This window comes from Panthera onca, chromosome B2 (assembly GCF_046562875.1).
Source record: "Panthera onca isolate mPanOnc1 chromosome B2, mPanOnc1 haplotype 2, whole genome shotgun sequence".
Lineage (NCBI taxonomy): Eukaryota > Metazoa > Chordata > Mammalia > Carnivora > Felidae > Panthera > Panthera onca.
In genome coordinates, this window is record NC_138343.1 from 112,218,864 (window position 1) to 112,238,980 (window position 20,117).

Here is a 20,117-nt window from a genome sequence, read left to right on the forward strand (position 1 = left end):
AGCATATTTTCTTGAGTTTGTTAACCGTTTGTGATTTCTCCCCATAGCAAATCTCTTTTGGATGTTTTGGCCCTGTTTTTATTGGGTTATTTACATTTTTGAAACTGGTTTGTAGGAATTCTGCTTATTCTGGAAATGCATCTTTTACTAGTTAAACATGCAGGAGAGATCTTTTTCCAACTAGTGGCTTGTCTTTTAATTTTCCATATAGTGTGCTCGATGAAGAGACATTTGTAATTTGTAATTCATCCTTTTATTCTTTATTTGCCCTTTTGTGTGTCTTAAGAAGTCCCTCCTACCTAGAGGTTCATAAATCCTATTGTCTTCTAAACTGTTTATAATTTGATCTGTGTGAATGATGTAAAGGTATCCAATTTTATTTCTTCTACATGGATAACTATCTGCTTCAGGACAGTTTACTAAAAGGCCTTCCTTTCCCCACAGATGTATAAATGTCCTAATGAAACTTCTGTATCCGTGAGGGCCTATTTCCTAGGTCCTCCAGAGAACATACGCGTTTAAGTTATCCAGATGCCAAGGGCCTCAACTTGGGAATGTCTTTATTTATTTATTTATTTATTTATTTATTTATTTATTTATAGACGATAAGGCATTTTTCTCACCTAACAAGTTAGTAGTTGTGCTGTCCTGGGGGTCATTCTGTGGCACAACCATGTCATCAAGAACCCAGACACTTCCTTTTTTCCCTCTGCCAGAATCAGTTTGTCTGTGATGTTTCCTCCCAGCTGCTGCTGCTCCTGGTTTTGTATCCACATATTTCCACATCCAAAGTGGGAAAAAGTTAACAATATTCTCTATTCGAACTTCATTTGGACCACCCACATAGTGTGCATTCAAGCACCCAGCTCACACACAGTCCCACTCGTGGTTATGGATGTCAGGGAGGCATTTATGCCGTCCATTTAATGCTGAGTGTCAAGGCAGGCTACTTGCCTTGCCAGATCCCTGTGGGGAGCAATGGTATTTATTTCCAGTTCACCTTACTCTCAGGGTGCAGCTCTGAGGGGATGCGGACTTATGGACAAGTCTCACCTTAAACCCCTCTCCCTGGGTGGCCCTAGGCTTTGTCCTCTGCCCCCTGCACCCCAGGGGAGAGTGAAAGCCAAAGCTGGAATTCATCTGGGTGGCAAATGTGGAACTAATGAAAACTTCTTTTGTTTACACCTGTGGCTTCCCACTTTCCCTTAGTTCTTTGGCTTTGTATTATTCTTTACTTTCTTGGAAGTTCATCACACATTTAGAAAGATTTTTTTTTCTTGAAATATTTAGTTGTTTTTCAGCAGGAGGGTCAGTCAGGGCATCTAGTTCTCCAGACTGAAAACAGAAGTTGGCTAAATTTATATTTTAATTGCATTCTGTTTTTATCAATCTTGCCTAAAGGGTTGTTGGAGACGGAACCATTGCAAGGGCGAGATGAAGACGCAGTAGCCAGTGCGGACTTCTCTAGCATGCTGTCTGAGGAGGAAAAAGAAGAGTTAAAGGCAGAATTAGTTCAGGTATGTTCAGTAATCTTATTGTTGTTCTATCTCAGTATCTTAGGAGCTATTGTTAGTTTTGTATACGTCCCATATTACAATTATGTTGTCTTTCATTTAACAAGATTTTTAAAAAATTAAGTTTATTTATTTTGAGAGAGAGAGAGAGAGAGAGAGAGAGAGAGAGAATGAGAGCGGGAGAAGGGCAGAGAGAGAGACAAGAGAGAGAATCCCAAGCAGGCTCCACGCTGTCTGCGCGGAGCCCAACCTGGGGCTCAATCTCACAAACTGTGAGATCATGACCTGAGCCAAAATCAAGAATTGGGCGCTCAACCGACTGAGCCACCCAGGTGCCCCTCATTTAATAACATTTAATAAATGATATATTACAAGGTGATTACTTTTTTCTAAGGTGTTTTTGTAATACCAGTTGTCCATTACACTTTGGTTATAGTAGAAAAAGGAATGATTAAGCAACAATGATGAATAGTTGTAAATATGCACCTCTTATTCTTTTAAAGTTCACATTATTATGGGAACAATAATCACTTACTGATGGGTACAGGTGCAAGCTCCTTTTTAAGAGCAGTTCTTGCTTTAGGTCAGCAGCTTAGCTCAACAGATACTTTGAAGTGACTTATTTTTGTAATGCAAAAGCCAGTCATAGAAGCGACTGAATTTGTTGTGTACTCTTTTGCAGAAGAATAAAGCTCTGGGGGCAGAAAGGAAAACTATGATGAATCCAGGTTTCCTTAGCTCCTGCGTAGTTGCTGTGGGCCTCTGGATGTAGAGGTGGGGAGAGTGCCTGGCTCATTGGGGATACAAGTTTTGTTCAAGACATTTGTTTGCAGCACCCACTAACCCTTAAACGCTTTGCTAAGGAGCATTTACATTGGAGGAGGAAAGCACTGGAGAAAGGGAGCTTCTCAGGTAGAATAAACAACAGGGCAAGAGGGAAGAAGCCCATATTCCTCCCCATTTTGTGTCCCTGCATCATAGGGGAGAAAGCTCCTAGCCTAGCTGGAAGCAGGACTGTGGGCTCTATGCAGGCTGAGGACACAGCTTTGAACTCCACCTTACCCTCACCCAGCTGGGTCTGCTCCAGACTCTTTACGCTCTAATGTTCTGGTGGTGTCTGTTTATGACAGGTTATAATAATATTAAAGACTTTTTAGGTGTTTTCCCAAAACACACTTGACAATGACTTCATTATAACATGAAAGAGCAGCTTGTTCTTGGTACAGCAGAAATTATTTCCGTAAGCACAGTGCCTCAAATCAAACAGCCTGTTTCTTTAGCTAGGTCTGTCTGTGGCCACTGATCCAGAACAACGCAGTTGACTTCAGATTGGCCACACATGCCAGCATGCACAGACCGAAGTCAGCTGTCACGGAAAATGGACTAGCACCATGTTTTCTTAAAGCCTGGAATTCTGGTTCATGACCTGTTGGTTCATGTCGACTGTGGTGTCCAAAAGTTGTATTTTGCAAACTGGTGTAAGATAACTGATTCTAAACTAAAATAATTCCTGTTATAGTCCATATTTAAGTTTAGACAAAACCACTGTAGCAGACCAACTTTTATAAAAGTTCTGGGACTATTGGGTTATACATACACATCACATATGTCAGTGTATTTTTGTGTGCATTCTTTATTTTCTAAATGTTCAACAGTGAGCATGCATTCTTTTTATAATCAAGTAAAAGCAAGCCTTGGTTCTAAGTGGATGCCCCCGTAATGAAAAAAGCCAACAGTGTTTTCAGAAATTCCTGTCTTATTTGGCCACATTAATAAGCTTGCAGCACATCTCATTCCTAAGACTCTTTGAGCCTGACTTCTGGTAATAACACCAGACTCCTTGTTACTGTGTTCAAGTTACCAGGAGCCATGTTTTCATCCTTTAGAATGCTTCCTGCTTCTTATTTCTGGATTCCTCAGAAATGAAGAAGAACTTCATATTGCCAAAGAGGCATCGTGACTTCCAGAGGCAGGTGGGCACAGCCGTATGCCCCAGGCCCAGTGACAAGCAAAGGAAATGTGTCTTTGTTATTTTTCTTTTCACATCTCCATTTCTTCTGCCTCCACCTCAGACCACCTCTGCTTAATGCTCATCCTTTTCTTAAGTCTTCTTTCCCTACCCTTCCACAAATGCAATCTGGTGTGTATGTGCGTGTGCCCACTCTTGCTCACGCACATGTGCATGCACACTCACACACCCACCCCAGACCAGGTTCTTTCAGATCACATTCAGATTAGCTCAGAGGCTAGGGGTTAATTACAACAAGAACACGCAAAGAACAATCTCGGCCATCCCACAACTGGCCCTCCAAAGACCTGAGACCTCTTTCAGACAGCCCAGCTTCCCGGCCTCAGCTCTCCACAGATGTTCTTCCTGGGCCCCTGGTTGAAAGCAATCCCTTTCTGTGTGAGGGAAGATCCTACTGGATCCGTTCTCTACTTGGTTAACAGAACATCTCGCAGGCCAGCCTGTTAGATTGCCTTTGAGTAAGGCACTCATTTGTGGCCAAGACCCAAAGCAAGAGCTTTGTGTAAAAGGACTTCTTATCTCTGACTCTGTTGCTTAAGAGGGGTCTTGGGGATGCCAGGGATTCAGTCTCCTCTTCAATGTGCTCCTCTCCCTAGTGTCCTCAGATTCTCTCACTGTCTTGTGACTGCGCTGGATCCCTCCCCACTGCTTTATCTAGACTGTTTGGTTGTTTATATTCCTATGAGGATGCCTTTATACTTCGGGCAAACTCATAACTCCACTCATCCACACAGCCAGCATATGGTTGTGTGCTTACCAAGTGTAGACAACAGGAAGATCCGTCCTTATGTCGGGAGACATAAAATAAGCCAATATTGTCCAAAAGGCTACATCTTAGATGGAGTCTGCGTTTTGAAAGAGGAATCTGTTGTTAACACAATTTAGTCTTTAGTTTATTATTGTCATCATGCAGTACATATGTGTGTTTTTAAAAGTTTCTTCGTTGTGAGGCCAGTATCGCCTCTGATCTTGTGCAGTGGTCTGTGTGTAGAAGACATGCAATTAAGATTTGTAATTAACTTGAATTATTTTGTAGGTTAAAGAAATACTTACATCTTTTAAAGCTTATTATTATTTTTTTAGTAACCTCTACACCAGACATGGGGCTTGAACCCATGACCCCAAGATTAAGATCGCATGCTCTACTGACTAAGCCAGCCAGGCACCCCAAAATATTTACACTTTTTGTTTGTTTATTTTTGAAAGCAAGATAGAGAGAGCCTGCAAGAGTCGGGGGTGGGCAGAGAGAGAGGGGGACAGAGGATCCCAAGCAGGTTCTGCGCTTGAAAGCAGTGCGCGTGACGCAGGGCTTGAACTCACAAACCGTTGAGACCATGACCTGAGCGGAAGTCGGACACTTAACCAACTGAGCCTCCCCGGCACCCCAATATTCACATTTTTAAATGCCAGAAGTTGAATATGCTCTTATACAAACCTAATCAACATATAAGGAAATACTATTTTGTTTCAGCTATTCGTTCTCATAAGCTGCTCCTGGCATCTTTTCTGAGGTCTTTACATATCTATTCTGTGGGGTTTTTTACCTTCCTCTCCCTTTTCGAATAAACGTGCTCAGTATTTCTGTGCCACTTCCATCCTGTTCTGCCTTCCTATCACCAAGCTGCGTGTTAGGCTTCGTATTCCACAGTGTGACTTGGCTTTTGAAAGGGATGGAGTGTTGGCATTAATAGTGTAAATTTATGACTATATAGCCAGCAAGTACTGCCAGTGTCCTCTAGATAAAATGACTCAAGAAAAATAGGCAGTAATAAGAGTAGGAAAAACACCACACAACGTTATCAACTAGGCAAAGCCTATTTTCAAGGCAAAGCCTGTTCGGGCTCCCTTCATCGCATTAGGCTCTTCTCCCTTCCTTTGGTGTGTGGTTCCTCAAGAAGAACACACGGCACCCTCACGCCATCTGGCTTGTAGACTTACAAAGAAGTGCGTTAAGCTCTTGGCCTTTCTCTCTTGGTTCCTTCCTTCAAGACCTTCGTTCTTTCTTTCTGGACTGAGTAGTGAACAACTAAAGTGTTCATCATCGGTAATGTCTTATTGTAATACCTTTCTGTATTAGTCAGAGTCCTCCAGAGAAACAGAGTCAATAGGATGTATATATGTATATGGAAAAAGATTTGTTACAAGGAATTTGCTGATGAGATTATGGAATCTGACAAGTCACAGGATCTACCGTCAACAAGCTAGAGACCTAGGGGAGCAGATGGTGTAGTTCAGTCTCAAGGCTTGAGGCCTAACAAGAGCTGATAAGCCAATATTACAGTTTAAATCTGAAGGAAGAAAAAAAAAAAGTCCCATCTTAAATGCAGCCAGGCAAAGAGAATCCCTGTTAACTGAGGGAGGGTCAGCCTTTTTGTTTTATTTAGGCCTTCCACTGATTTGATGAGGCCCACCCACTCTGAGAAGGCAGTCTCCTCTACTCAGTCTACCAGTTCAGTAGTTAATCTTATGCAGCAACACCCTCACAGGCACACTCAGCATAATGTTTGACCAAATGTCTGGGCACCCCATGGCCAGTGAAGTTGACATATAAAAATAACCTTTGCACTCTCTCAAGTAGTATCTGGATTTTAATCTTAATTCTTTAAGACCGTTAGCCAAAGGCAGGACTGGCCAGGAGAGGAGAGGAGGCTGGCCTTCAAACAGTATATACAAGAGTTCAGAAACTCTTATTCCTAAACATCATACTGATGATTCAGTAGTTTATGAAAATATTTCTTTGTCTCGATGTAAGTTAGATATTTTATGTAATCTAGCAAATAAAATAGGAAGGTAAATTTTCAGTCTTCTAACATAAATTTCATATTGAAGTAATTCGTTAGCTAATTCAGATTAATTTATATTTTTTTGCAAATTTTATCAAGGTATAAAATTCACTATTTTAATATAAAATTAACTGTTTTAAAGTGAACAGTTCAATGCATTTAGTATACTTATGATGTTGTGTAACTACCACCTCTATCTAGTTCCAGGACATTTTTAACACTGCAAAAAAGAAACCCCATGCTCATTAAGCAGTTAATTCCCATTTCCCATCTGCATTCTATATCTGTGGATTTAATATTCTGTATATTTCATATACCTACTTTGGGTCTGGCTTCTTTCACTTAGCCTAATGTTTCTGAGGTTCACCCATGTGGTAGCATGTGTCAATACTTCATTCCTTTTTATGGCAGAATAATATTCCATTTTTTGTGTGTACTGCAATTTATCTATTCATCCTTTGATGGGTATCTCGGCTGTTTTCATATCTGGCTATTGTGAATGGTGCTATTATGAACAGGTGTATACATGTATTTGTTTATATTATGTTTAACTTTTTAAGATACTACCAGACTGTTTTCCACGGTGGCTGAGCCATTTTACATCCCCACCAGCAACGTACAGGGTTCCAATTTTGCTACATCCTCACCAACACTTGTTGTGTGCCTGTTAATTCTTAAAGAATCAAGTTTAAATATCTAAGCATAAATATTTGTCCTACAAGGAGATCTTCTAGGAAGTGAAGAAACCAACGAACCAGACTATTAGTTTCTAATAAAAATGATTAATTTAAAATTAAAATTAATAAGTACTTTAATTAATGATTTATCTGCACTCCACCTCATTCCAAAAGGAATTTGACATGGCTTACAGAGGTACCTATAGGGTTTCCATACTACCTCATCAGAGTATCTGGGAGTGCTTATTAAATAATGCATGTGGGTGTAGCCTGGCCCTACCAAATTGAAGATATCAGGATCTTAGGACATTAAAAGGGGCATACATCTAGAATCTGCATTTTAAATATTCCCTATGAGTGACTTTTATGTAAACTGAAATTGAGAACCATTGGTGTAACTAGACCAAAAAATCTCATTAGTCAAAGGAAGGGTAGAATCTCACCCTGAGCATCATTTAAAATATTTGTGATTAAAGGCTTTGCCGTGGGGCAGAACTCTGCTCTGTGGAAAGAGATGTGGTTCTCATTTTTCATTCTTGCAAGCTAATACAATTTAAGATTATGTATTTTTTCAATTTCCGGATTTGCTTATAGAGTTTTTGGCATACATTGAATCACTGATAAATATACTGAAAGTTTCAAGCAGTGTGAATCTTAGCATTTTATTGAAATTACGAGAATTTCATTAAAGAACCTGAGAGTAGACCTGAGTAACCAAGTTCATGTCTCCATTATTAGGAGTCTCTATCTTACAAATACCTTTTAATGTATACTTCCATGTTTAAAATATTAGGCATGGGACTTCATTGTTCTTTCTTTAGGTTGGTGCTTGGTAAATTGGTCACTTCAGTATTTCTCCCTATCCCTTTTTTGGGATCAAGGATTTCATTAGAAAACTATGAATCCCTTACTTCCCTCTCCCAAATAACTAATGAGTCTCCTACTGCCCCCCCCCCAATTTTGAATAAATTTCTAGGGTCCCATAGATAGGAGGTTTCTCTACATCTGTCATTTTATTCTGCCGGTTAAAAATTGTCCCATTATTTTTATCACATAGGAAACTATGGTAATACCCAGTGCATCAAAAAAAGCACAAGACTCCCAATAATTTCAGTCATTCAAGACATTATTTATGCAAAAGAAAGCAGGTCTTTTAACAGAATAAAAGACTGACATGAAACCCAGGCATTTTCTATGTAAAGAGAGCTAGAGATACAGCCTTGGGAAATATTAGGCCACAGATTAAATGCAGGAGGATACACTGACAAAAATGACAAAGTAAAATATGACATGATAGCAGAAGAATAGAGGGTTTAATTTTAAAATAACCATATGTTCTCATTTAACGGGAAGACTAAAAGCATGACCCCCTTTTCTGGTCCCTGAGTAGATTCCTTTTGCCGTAATGAGTATATATCTGCATACTGAAGACCTGCTCATCAAGAAAAGACAGGGTGCTACTGATTATAACATGTTTACAGAATATGTAATTCATTTCAGGAAGATTTCCATGAGCATTAGAAAACTGTTCAGTAAACATAAAAAAAACGAATAGTACTGGGTTACTAGGGCATTTGCTAATATTAAAAAGTCCAAGAGATTGTTCTTTTCTACTATTGTATTTAAGATGCTTCTTAGAACTTTGCCTATTTTGCTTAAGTGATTACTAGTGTCTAAGAAGCGTCACAACGCTATTCCAGTCTGTCCACTATTGGGGTAAAATCTTCCTTTGCACTAGAAAAAAGACTAATATTTGCGAAACTACTTTTCTTTCTTGAGATTCTTTTCTAGCAGCTATGTCTTTGGTAAGCCAAGGAACACATTTGCAAGATGACTGATCGTGTCAGTGATGTGGTTTGTGGTCAGAAGCGGAACTATACTTTGAATGTAAATGGAGCACAGCTGCCACATTTTTTCAAAATAAGAAATCTAGTAAAAATGTCAGGCTTTTTAGGACCTATGTACATGTGGGACACTAAGGAAGTACTAATAGTTCTCTTCTGGTTTCACAAAGAAAGTCATAATTATTTATACTTTTCAGAAAACAATGATGTAAATTGAAGCAGTATTACCAAGGCAATACATTATAAAATATGACACTGGAATAAAATAACGACAATTGGAATCAAAGACTATATGGGGTTTCAAGTTGATTTTCACAGGTTATAGCAACACTGTCTAAAATCTGGGCATTTTAAAGAACTGCTCTGTTAGAAATTACATTTGCAGGAGGAGTTTTTTGTATGTGACTTACACATTTTATAACTGTAAGTATGTACCTTTTGACCTTCTTCACCCATTTCACCCCCCACCCCCTTCACCTCTGGCAACTACCAATCTCTTCTCTGTATCAATGAGCTTGTTTTTGTTTATTTTTTTAGATTCCTCATATAAATGAGATCATATGGAATTTATCTTTTTCTGTCTGATACATTTCACTTAGCATAATGCCCTCAAGGTCCATCCGTGACACAAATGGCAACATTTCCTTCTTTTTTTTTTTTTTTAAGTTTATTTGTTTATTTTGAGAGAGCAGAGCATGTGCAGAGCCAGGGCAAAGAGAGAGGGAGAGAGAAAATCCCAAATAGGCTTTGTGCTGACAGAGCAGACTCAAACTCCGTACCATGAGATCAGAACCTGAGCCAAAATCGAGAGTAGGATGCTTAACCGACTGCACACCGGCATCCCTTTCCTTTTTTTTTATAGCTGAATAATATTCTTGTGTGTGTGTGTGTGTGTGTGTGTGTGTGTGACAATAACATTTTCTTTATCCACTCATCTAGCAGTGGACACTTAGCCTGTTTCCATATCTTGGCTATTGTAAATAATGCTGCAATGAGTACGTATCTTTTTAAGTTAATGTTTTCATTTTCTTTGGATGAATACCCAGATGTAAAATTGCTGGATCATATGGTAGTTCTATTTTTAATTTTTTTAAGGGTCTCCATATGTTTTACATAGTATACAAGAGCAGTTTTATGATGCTGAACGGATTTGCTCTTCTGCTAACACAGGGGAAAGAGGGAATACGTCCATACATAACCTTGTACGTGAATGTTCATAGCAGCTTTATTTGCATTGGCCAAACCCAAATGTCCTTCACCAGGTGAATAAGTAACAAACTGTGGTATATCCATACAATTGAATAGTACTCTTCAATAAAAAGAGAACCATTGATAATGCAGCAACATGGATAAATCTCAAAAATCTCAAGTAATAGATTGAGTGAGTGAACAAAGCCAAAATGAGTATATACTGTGAAGTAAAAGGAAGACTGGTGGCTTCCTGGAGGAGCAGGAAAAAGGGGGAGGGAGAAATTACAAAGAGGACCTAGAAAACTTTTGGCGGTGTTGGATATGTTCATAAGAGTAACACACATGTCAAAACTTACAGACGGGTGGTTTATTATACATCAATTATATGTCAGTAGATTGTGAAAAAGGAAAAGCAACACAAACATTGTTAAAATGTCTATACTACCCAAAGCAATCTATACATTTAATGCAATCTCTAACAAAATACCACCAAAATTTTTCACAAAGCTAGAGCAAACAGTTCTAAAATATGTATGGAACCACCAAAGACCCAAAATAGCCAAAGCAGTGCTGAAAAACAAGAGCAAAGCTGGAGGCATCACGATTCCAGACTTTAAGCTGTATTACAAAGCTGTAGTTATCAAGACAGCATGGTACTGGCACAAAAAAAAGACACGTAGATTGATGGAACAGAATAGAAAACCCACAAATGGACCCACAGTTATATGGTCAACAAATCTTCGACAAAACAGGAAAGAATATCCAATGGAAGAAAACTGTCTCCTCAACAAATGGTGCTGGGAAAATTGGACACCGACATTCAGAAGAATGAAACTGGATCACTTTCTTACACCATACAGAAAAATAAATTCAAAACAGATGAAAGACAGGAAACCATCAAAATCCTAGAGGAGAATGCAGGCAGCAACCTCTTTGACCTCAGCCGCAGCAACTTCTTACTAGACATGTCGCTGGAGGCAAGGGAAACAAAAGCAAAAATGAACTATTGGGACTTCATCAGGATAAAACCTTCTGCACAATGTAGGAAACAATTAACAAAGCTAAAAGGCAGCCTAAAGAATGGGAGGACATTTTGCACATGACATATCTGATAAAGGGTTAGTAACCAAAATCTCTAAAGAACTTATCAAACTCAGCACCCAAAAAACAAATAATCCAGTTAAGAAATGGGCAGAAGACATGAATACACACTTTTCCAAAGACATCTAGATGGCTAAGAGACACATGAAAAGATGCTCAACATCACTCATCATCAGGGAAATACAAATCAAAACCGTGATGAGACACCACCTCACACCTGTCAGAATGGCTAAAATTAACAACATAAGAAACAACAGGTATTGGTGAGGATGTGGTTAAAGGGGAACCCTTTTGCACTGCTGGTGGGAATGCAGCCACTCTGGAAAACATTATGGAGTTTCCTCAAAAAGTTAAAAATAGAACTACCTTACAATCCAACAATTGCACTGCTAGGTGTTTACCCAAACGATACAAAAATACAGATTCAAAGGGGTACATGTACCCCGATGTTTATAGCAGCACTATCAACAATAGCCAAAATATGGAAAGAGCCCAAATGTCTATAGACTGATGAATGGATAAAGAAGATGTGATATGTACATATGTGTGTGTGTGTGTGTGTGTGTGTGTGTGTGTGTGTGTGTGTAATAAAATGGAATATTACTTGGCAATCAAAAAGAATGAAATCTTACCATTTGCAACAACATGAGCAGAACTAGAGTGTATTATACTGAGCGAAATAAGTCAGTCAGAGAAAGACAAATATATGATTTCACTCATGTGAAATTTAACAAAACAAATGAACATATGGGAAGGGGGAAAAAAGAAAGAGGGAAACAAACCATAAAAGACTCGTAATGATAGAGAACAAACTGAGAGTTGATGGAGGGATGTTGGTGGGGGATGGACTAGATGGGTGATGGGTATTAAAGGGGCACTTGTTATGAACACTGGGTGTTGTATATAAGTGATGAATCACTGAATTCTACTCCTGAAGCCAATACTGCACTGTATGTTAACTAACTAGAATTTAAATAAAAATAAAAAATAAATAAAGGGCTGAGATTATCTGAAAAAAATAAAAGACAAATCACTCTCTTACCTACATCCTGTCCTCCCTCGTTCCTCCCTTTCTGAGGCACTAGTTTGGCCAGACCACAATGCCTGTCCAATCTGTGCCTGCACCAATGCAGCTATGTGTAGTTGGCAAAAAATAAACAGAATACTGACTAGTGACAGTTGAAAAGAAGTTGCTTATAAGAAAAAGGCATACAGTACAAAGCCAGTTTTTTGTTCAAAAATTATATCTATGTACAATATTAAAAAAAAAAAAAAACATTTGGAAGATGAGAAGCCAATCTACTAAGTGTCAGTTATTTCTTAGTGGATGACAGGTAATTTTTATTTTCTTGTTTATATTTTGCCATACAAATGACTTTTTTACAACTTTTATAATCATTAAAACGAAAAAAATCTATTTCTATTTTAAGATATCTGTCATCTCTACGAGATGTGTTTGGTTCAGACAACATGGGCCTGGTAACAAGAGGGTGCAGAGGGTTTATCTGGAGCATCAAGAGCTTTTGCATGTATATGTTTCAGCTGGTCTCATGTCTTTCCATACCATTTCCCCTGTTATGTATAGCTAGAAGACGAAATTACAACATTACGGCAAGTTTTATCAGCAAAAGAAAGGCATCTGGTTGAAATAAAACAAAAGCTGGGCATGAACCTGATGAATGAATTAAAACAGAACTTCAGCAAAAGCTGGCATGACGTGCAGACCTCTACTGCGTAAGTGTATCAACAGAATTTTTAAGAAATCACTTAGCTTGCTGTCTCTTATCTCTTCTGTTGTTGTTTTTTTTTTTCTATGCAGCTGATTTGGTACTTATGACTAGGAAAAATATTTTCTCTAGAAGTAAAATAGATATGAATAATCATTAAATATATTGCATGATGCAGACTCTATAGTTAGCTTCATGAAATTAAACTGTTCACCTAACTCCATTTTTACTCAGATGACTTTTATGGGTTTGTATTTTTCTCTTTATTTTATATATTTTAAGCATTTGTTAAATATTTTTTTTTCTTTATGTTTTCTCAAAAAATTCTAAGCGGACAGGTGACTTTTCCCCAGAATACTTGGCATTCACTACAGGTTTTGAGTTTCTGTGACAAATGGTTGGCAGTTTTAGTACAGACTTGTTGCCCATTAATTTAAAAAGAAAAGCTTGTACTTTTCATATTTTAGGGATGTGCTTTTCATCTCTACTAACTCTAGGGAAAATTTAGAGGGCTAAGGCCATGTAGAATAATAGAAAAAAATATATATATGCATGTATATAAATATGCATATATATGTATATATATATTTTTATGCATGTATATATATATATGCATATATATGCATATATATATATACATACATATATATACATACATATGTATGTATATATATATGTATGTATATATATATATGTATGTGTGTGTGTATATATATATATATATATATATATATATATGCATACTGCTCTCTGTCCCTGGTTCCTGACACAGGGTCCCCAAATCCCTTGGAATTTCCATGGTGGTAGCAGTATCCTTTGTTCTAATGAGATGACCCCTGGTGGCTTTGGGATAGGGAGCTGGTCACTACAAAGATCAAGCCATGATTAGAGGTTTGGACTTGCAGTGCTATCCGCTATCCACTATCCTCCAGAGAAGGAAGAAGGGGGTGGAAATGGAGTTAATGACTGTATGATGGCGCCTCCATAAAAATCCCCAAAACATAGCATCCAGAGAGCTTCTGGGTTGGTGAACACATGGAGGTGCTGGGAGAGGTGCACCAGGAGAGAGCATGGAAGCCACACATCCCTCCCCATGTACCTCGCCCTGTGTATATCCTTTATCATATCCTCTTATTTTTTTAAGTTTATTTATTTATTTTGAGAGAGAGAGAGAGAGAGAGAGAGCGAGCACGAGTGGGGGAGGGGCAGAGAGAGGGAGAGAGAGAATCCCAAGCAGGTTCCAACTCAGAGCCCGATCTCACCATGAGATCATGACCTGAGCTGAAATCAAGAGTCAGATGCTTAACTGACTGAGCCACCCCGGCCTTCCCCATATCCTTCTATAATAAACCAATAATCTAGTAGGTAAACCATTTTCCTGAATTCTGTAAACCACTCTAGCAAATTAATTCAACTTGAGGTCATGGGAACCTCCGATTTATAGCCCGTCAGTCACAAGCACACAGGTGATATCATGGACTTAGATTGGCATCTCATGGGGGAGTGAGAAGGCAGTGTTGTGACACTGAGCCCTTAACCTGTGGGATCTGACACCATCTTCGGGTAGGTAGTGTCTTAAACTTTAGGACACCCAGCTCTTGTCACAGAATTGCTTGGTGAGGGAAAAACCATGCATCTGGTGTCAGATGTGTTGTGAGTGTGGTGGTCATTGAGAGCAAAGGAGACACACAGGAGAAGTGGGTTTCTCCTGCTGCTAGACCACCAGAAATGTTTTTGGCTTTCCCGTTATCTTTTTGTCTGATATTAGGCAAGATACAGAATAATTTAGGTATCCTACAGCCATGCTTTTTATTGGATTACTTTTAAAATTACATGAAATATCCAACTACTGGGTGCTTTTCTAATGATTTAAAATATTTTGTTTGCCAGGTGTTCTTGAATCAAAGGGAAGAAAGTGCCCACCTCATGATGTAATTTTTCTTCTTTTTGTGAGTTGGGGGTAGAGGCTGGTGGAGACAGTTCTTATCCCTATCCCTAATGTTAGCCCCAAATTTGTGCCTGCATGTAATGCATTTTCTTCCATAGCATTATCCATTGCATGGTAAAGATATTACATTCCTAGTATTTTAGTGGGAATCAATTTTTTTTCTTTGCAGGTACTTTTCTCCTGGACAGAGATAGGCCCTACAGTAGGAAAAGGTACCAGTGATGGACAACAGATACTTCAGTTTTGCTGGGGGCAGCTTTGTCTGCTGGTTACTGAAAACTAAGACCTAAGACCTTAATGCAAGTGCCTTTGTATAAAGAGTTCCATCTAAAAGGAACTTGATGATTCTCCACTTTGCTTCCCCTAGTTTCCATGTAAAGGCAAATGTTTTTTTCCCCTATCACAGCCTAGTATCTACTCCTATGCTCGTGCACCCCAAGGGCTCATCCAGACAGCATCAGGGCACAGCCCAGAGTAGGGCAGGATGGAGCCAGGGAGCCCATCAGGTTATCTCCAGGGGCAAATTAACCTTCCCCAACCCGATGGTGACAATTATGGAAGAAGATAAGAGACCACATATTGGTGCTTATCAATTTAAAATATATATTGCAACACTATATGAACAGTCTCCTGTAAAGGATAGATGGATTTTAGGCACTAAATTAAATGAGCTTCTCTGTCAGTAGTTTTGACTTCCATCTTTGCCCCTCAGTAGCACTATACCAGTTAATGGCCCTGACAGAGTGAGCCTGAACGATCTCCATTTTCCTGATTGTGGGCCCTCTTGTCACACTGATCTGAACTTCCCTCTGGGGTTTAAGACCCAGATAGGATCTTTCTGCTTGGCCTCCCTAACCACCCTGTAGGGTGGGCTAACCTCACGGGGGATGGGACAACTCTGGCCATTCTGTTGCCGAAGGGAGGAATGGAGCCGTGGATATCTGGCCAGAGGGTACATCAAGTCTGCCCTAGTTCTGATGGGGGCAGGGTGGGAATAAATAGTCCTGAGGCATGGAATTAGAGTGAGCAAGTTCAAGGAGGGTGGGTAGCCTCTTCCCACATTGGAGAATATATAGTCTCTAATTTTCTCACGTTTGAAAAACAAATTAGTTTTATACTCAGGCAGTACACTTAGTATCGAGCTTTTTGTTGCATGAATAGATTTATTCCCAAGGATTCTGGAGTTGAAAGACTATCAGGGAAACACAGTTTGGTTTTTGTGTTTGTTTACTTTACAAGTGATTCCAGATAACCAGTTAAAGAGTAAGTATGAGAAGCGACATGAAGGAAAAGAGTGTTATGGGGATGTATGGAGCAGGAGTTTGAGCCTTGCCTGGGGACTCAGGAAGGTTTTTCAAGGCAAGAGGTGGATGCTTCAGCAGAGCTCTGAAGGATGAGTGGGAAATTAATCAGGCCGGGAGAGGCAGGAAGAGCTCCTGGGGGAGGCACAGCCTGGTGATGGCCAGAAGGAGAGAAGGCTCCCTCTCCCCTGGGAAAGCAGTCTGGTTAATTAGTGTTGTTGACACAGCAGGGAGAAGTGGCAGAGGGGTGCACAGGGCCTTGTGGTGTCTGTTAATAGAGCTATTCTTATTCCACTGCCACTAGAAAGCCATTAAAGGGGTTGTGACAGTTCATTTACCCAACATGTCTTAACGTGTGCCTGCTATTAGTCACTATTACCCAGGAGCTAATCTAAGCTCTCGGGATGCAGGATTCAACAAGATGGACAAAGTTCCAACCTTCTTAGAGTGTTGAAATGGAAAAGAGCATGAAACCAGCACCAAAGCAAACACAGGAGATGCTGTCAGGAAGTACTATGATGAAAACAGCACAGGGTGATGGGCCAGAGGAGAGGGCAAAAGCACTGTGATTGAGTCCCGGTCAGGGATGTCCTGTCCTGGGAGGTTACTCTGAGCTAATACCTGAATGACTAGAAGGATCTAGTCTTGTGATGATGTAGGGGAGAGCTTTGGGGTTGAGACAAAATTTGCTGCAAAGACCTTGGGGCAAGAAGCGGTTTTGTACATGTCAGGAGCCCAAAGAAAGTGTGGTAGTGAGAGGGGCTGAGGTGGGAATCTCGGGGGCCTCGCAGCCCATGTGGAGAAGGGGGGGGATCTTATTGCAAGGTTTTGGATGCCACTGGAGGATTTGAAGCAGCAAGTGATCTGTTCGAATTCACCTTTAAAAAAAAAATCACTCTGGTAACTTTGTGTTATACAGATTGTGGAGACTGGAAAATCATTTCAGAGACTGTTGTAGTAATCCAGGTCAGTGAAGCTAGTGAGCAACAGAAAGGGGACAGAATTGGAGGCCAGGCCAATGGGACTTCTCAGTGGTTTGGGGCTGAGACATGCGGGAGGTAGAGGGATCAAATATGACTGTCAGGTCTTTGACACGGGCAGCTGGTTGAGCATAGGGACTGTTTGCAGCAATGGGCATGTAGCATTGTGGCCAAGCCCGTGGGCTATGGACTCCAATTGCTTGCATTGCAGTCTAGGTCCCCTGCATCCATGAAATGAGATCATATTAGTACCTATCTCATAGGTACTAAGAATTCAAGGAGTTAATATTTGTAAACAGGCAGGACAGTTTCTGATACTTTGTAGGCCTATATGCTGTTCTAGAAAACAAGTCTGAGGGAGGGGGAGACCCAAGAATTTTGTTTTGGTGTGTGCTGACTGAAATACCCAATAGACAAACAAGTGCATACATCTAGAAGGCAACTCAGAGGAAGAGTCAAGGATGGAAATGGACATGTGGAGTCATCTGCATGTTGATGTCATTGAAAGCTGCAGGACTAGATGACAGTTATTCAGAGATTATTTAATAAATCTGGGTGATCATGGATTCCTCACTCTTAGGAATGATATGAACCTTACTTTGTACGGAAGAATCAATCCTTAAGTGGAAGGCATGAGTATATCAGTAACACGATTCCAGGAAAGCACCTTTCTCCTGCCCTCTTTTCTTGGCTGCTGATAGAGGGGGAAAAGTCTTAATCACATGGTGGGGGGGTGGGGGAGCGGGGGGCGGGGCTTGGTAACAGAATCTATTTTCCCCTTGAATTAATTAAATTCCTGCTGTTAGTGCCATGTTACCCATTCTGGGACAAGATCTACACCTCATAGGATGAAAATTTTGATGTGAGAGAATGAGAAGCTGGGGTAAGGTGAGGTTGAGTAAAATTAAATTTCAAAGCACTAAAGAGAATTTTAGCTGTCAGAGGATTGAAGGTGATTCCCAGAGGCAATACTTTGCATACTGATTAAGCAATCATGACCTATTTAGTTTGATTTATACTGAAAAGAAAATCTATGATATGTTAATGAAGGATCTTGGCATATTTTAGCCTGTGGTAGGATTCAAAGAGGAATAGGACTGAATGATAGAAATAATTATATAGCAGACTGAAATGATCTCCTTTATAGAAAGATAACCATACAGCAGCAAGTAAAAAGATCATCTGTAAACTGGGGTTTGTTGTTGCTGTTGTTTTTGTCATAGTTTGTATGCCTTTGATTTGGAATCTAAGAACATACACCAAAAATTCCCACCACCTCCTTTTGTTGTTGTTGTTGTTGCTGCTGCTGGGGTTTTTGTTGTTGTTTGTTCTCTGCTGCTTTTTTGTGTTGTCTTTAGACTTTAAAGAGGCATGGATGAGGGAGGTGGGTGGCTTTGGAGTGTTAGAGGTAGGGAGGCCACCAGAGGAAAAATTGAATCTCTTCTTAGGTAGAAGGAGTAGGGATTCAGAAATGCGATGTTCTGGTGAGCTATTCAAGCTGATAAGCTTCATTCCAGTGAGTGTTCAGCCTTTGCTAACCCCTGACATTTCCCCACTAATAAACCCTTCTGAGTTGTACCACAGACCAAATGGTGGGGCTGCCAAGAGGAGAAGGTTTGGGGAAGGAAATCCTTTTGGAACAATTAATAACTCCATCCTACATAAAGAGGAGTAAAATTCAGCATTAAGAAAACTTGAATTGAGCATGTGATTTACTTGCTCTTTGATTTTTGTGCTTCTAAGACTTCCAAACCATTATAGTCAATAATGATCATTCCCTCTTTTTTATGAGAAGCTGTTGTAGCACCGTGGAGTTTGGAAGTGCCAGAGAAGATTAAAGACCTCATTTCAAAAGATACACATAGTCAACGTCTTAGACAGCTGTTTATTCTGCTTACCTTTCGGCTTTTATCTTATCACAGAAGGCAGGAAGTAGACTCTTTCAGGTTTAAGTGATAACTATATTTTGGTAGTGTTTAGGGAAACTTCCAAAGAAAATAAGCCTCAAAACTTTGGTGTCTTTGGGGAGACGTGCATGGGCCACTGTTAAAATAATAATCTTTTTAAAATCCCATAACAGAAAGTATACCTGTGCTATAAAATATCTTCTTGTAAAAAGACTGTTGAATTAAAAAAAAAAATAATGTTTATTTTTGAGAGAGAGAGAAAGAGAGACAGACAGAGCAGGAGCACAGGAGGGGCAGAGAAAGAGGGAGACACAGAATCTGAAGCTGGCTCCAAGCCCTGAGCTGTCAGCACAGAGCCCAAAGAGGGGCTCGAACTCACGAACTGCGAGATCATGACCTGAGCCAAAGTCGGATGCTTAACCGACTGAGCCACCCAAGCACCCCAAAAGACTGTTGAATTTTTAAAATTTACTTCTATTTGTGTGTAAAAAAATACTTTAAATCAAAACATTGTAGAACACCTGCTTTCTTCTTTTGATTAACACTACTTTCAAATCAGTAAGACATGACAAGATGAACTGTGTGAAAAGTCAGCAGAATCCCTTTTGGCTGGCTTGCAGAGAACCTTACCCCTCACTACTGATAACCTCCTGGTCAGTGCACCAGCCAAACAGTTAAGCTGTCCTGGCATTAACTGCTATCCATTCCTTAAAGAAAATGTGGCATATATACATATACAAAGGAATATCATTCAGCCATGACCAGGAAGGAAATCCTGCCTTGAGACACTACAGACAAACCTTGAGGGCATTATATGCTAAGTGAAATAAGTCAGACAGAGAAGGACAGATACTGCATGGTATCAGTTGTACATGGAATCTAAAAAAACATTTTTTTTTTTAAGTCAAATTCTTGGAAGCAGAGAGTGGAAGGGTGGTGGCTAGGCACAATGGTGTGGGGAAAATAGAGAACGTTTGGTAAAAGAACACAGACTTCCAGTTATAAGATGACTAAAATTCTGAGGATCTGATGTATAAAAGAGTGACTCTACTTGATAACTGTATGGTACGACTGAAATTTGCAAAGAGAGTAGGACTTCAATATTCTCACCAAAA

At 39.7% G+C, this 20,117-nt stretch overlaps 1 protein-coding gene across 6 annotated transcripts in view; it reads left to right on the forward strand.

Annotated features, from left to right (window-relative positions):
* TPD52L1 (TPD52 like 1) overlaps positions 1–20,117 on the forward strand; it is a 100,003-nt gene that overhangs the window by 62,097 nt on the left and 17,789 nt on the right. For all 6 annotated transcript variants that reach the window (XM_060616565.2, XM_060616563.2, XM_060616564.2 and 3 more), the window contains exons 2-3: positions 1,402–1,517; positions 12,725–12,873. In XM_060616565.2, coding sequence (XP_060472548.1) covers positions 1,402–1,517; positions 12,725–12,873 — 265 coding nt within the window. The remainder of the gene's footprint in view (positions 1–1,401; positions 1,518–12,724; positions 12,874–20,117) is intronic.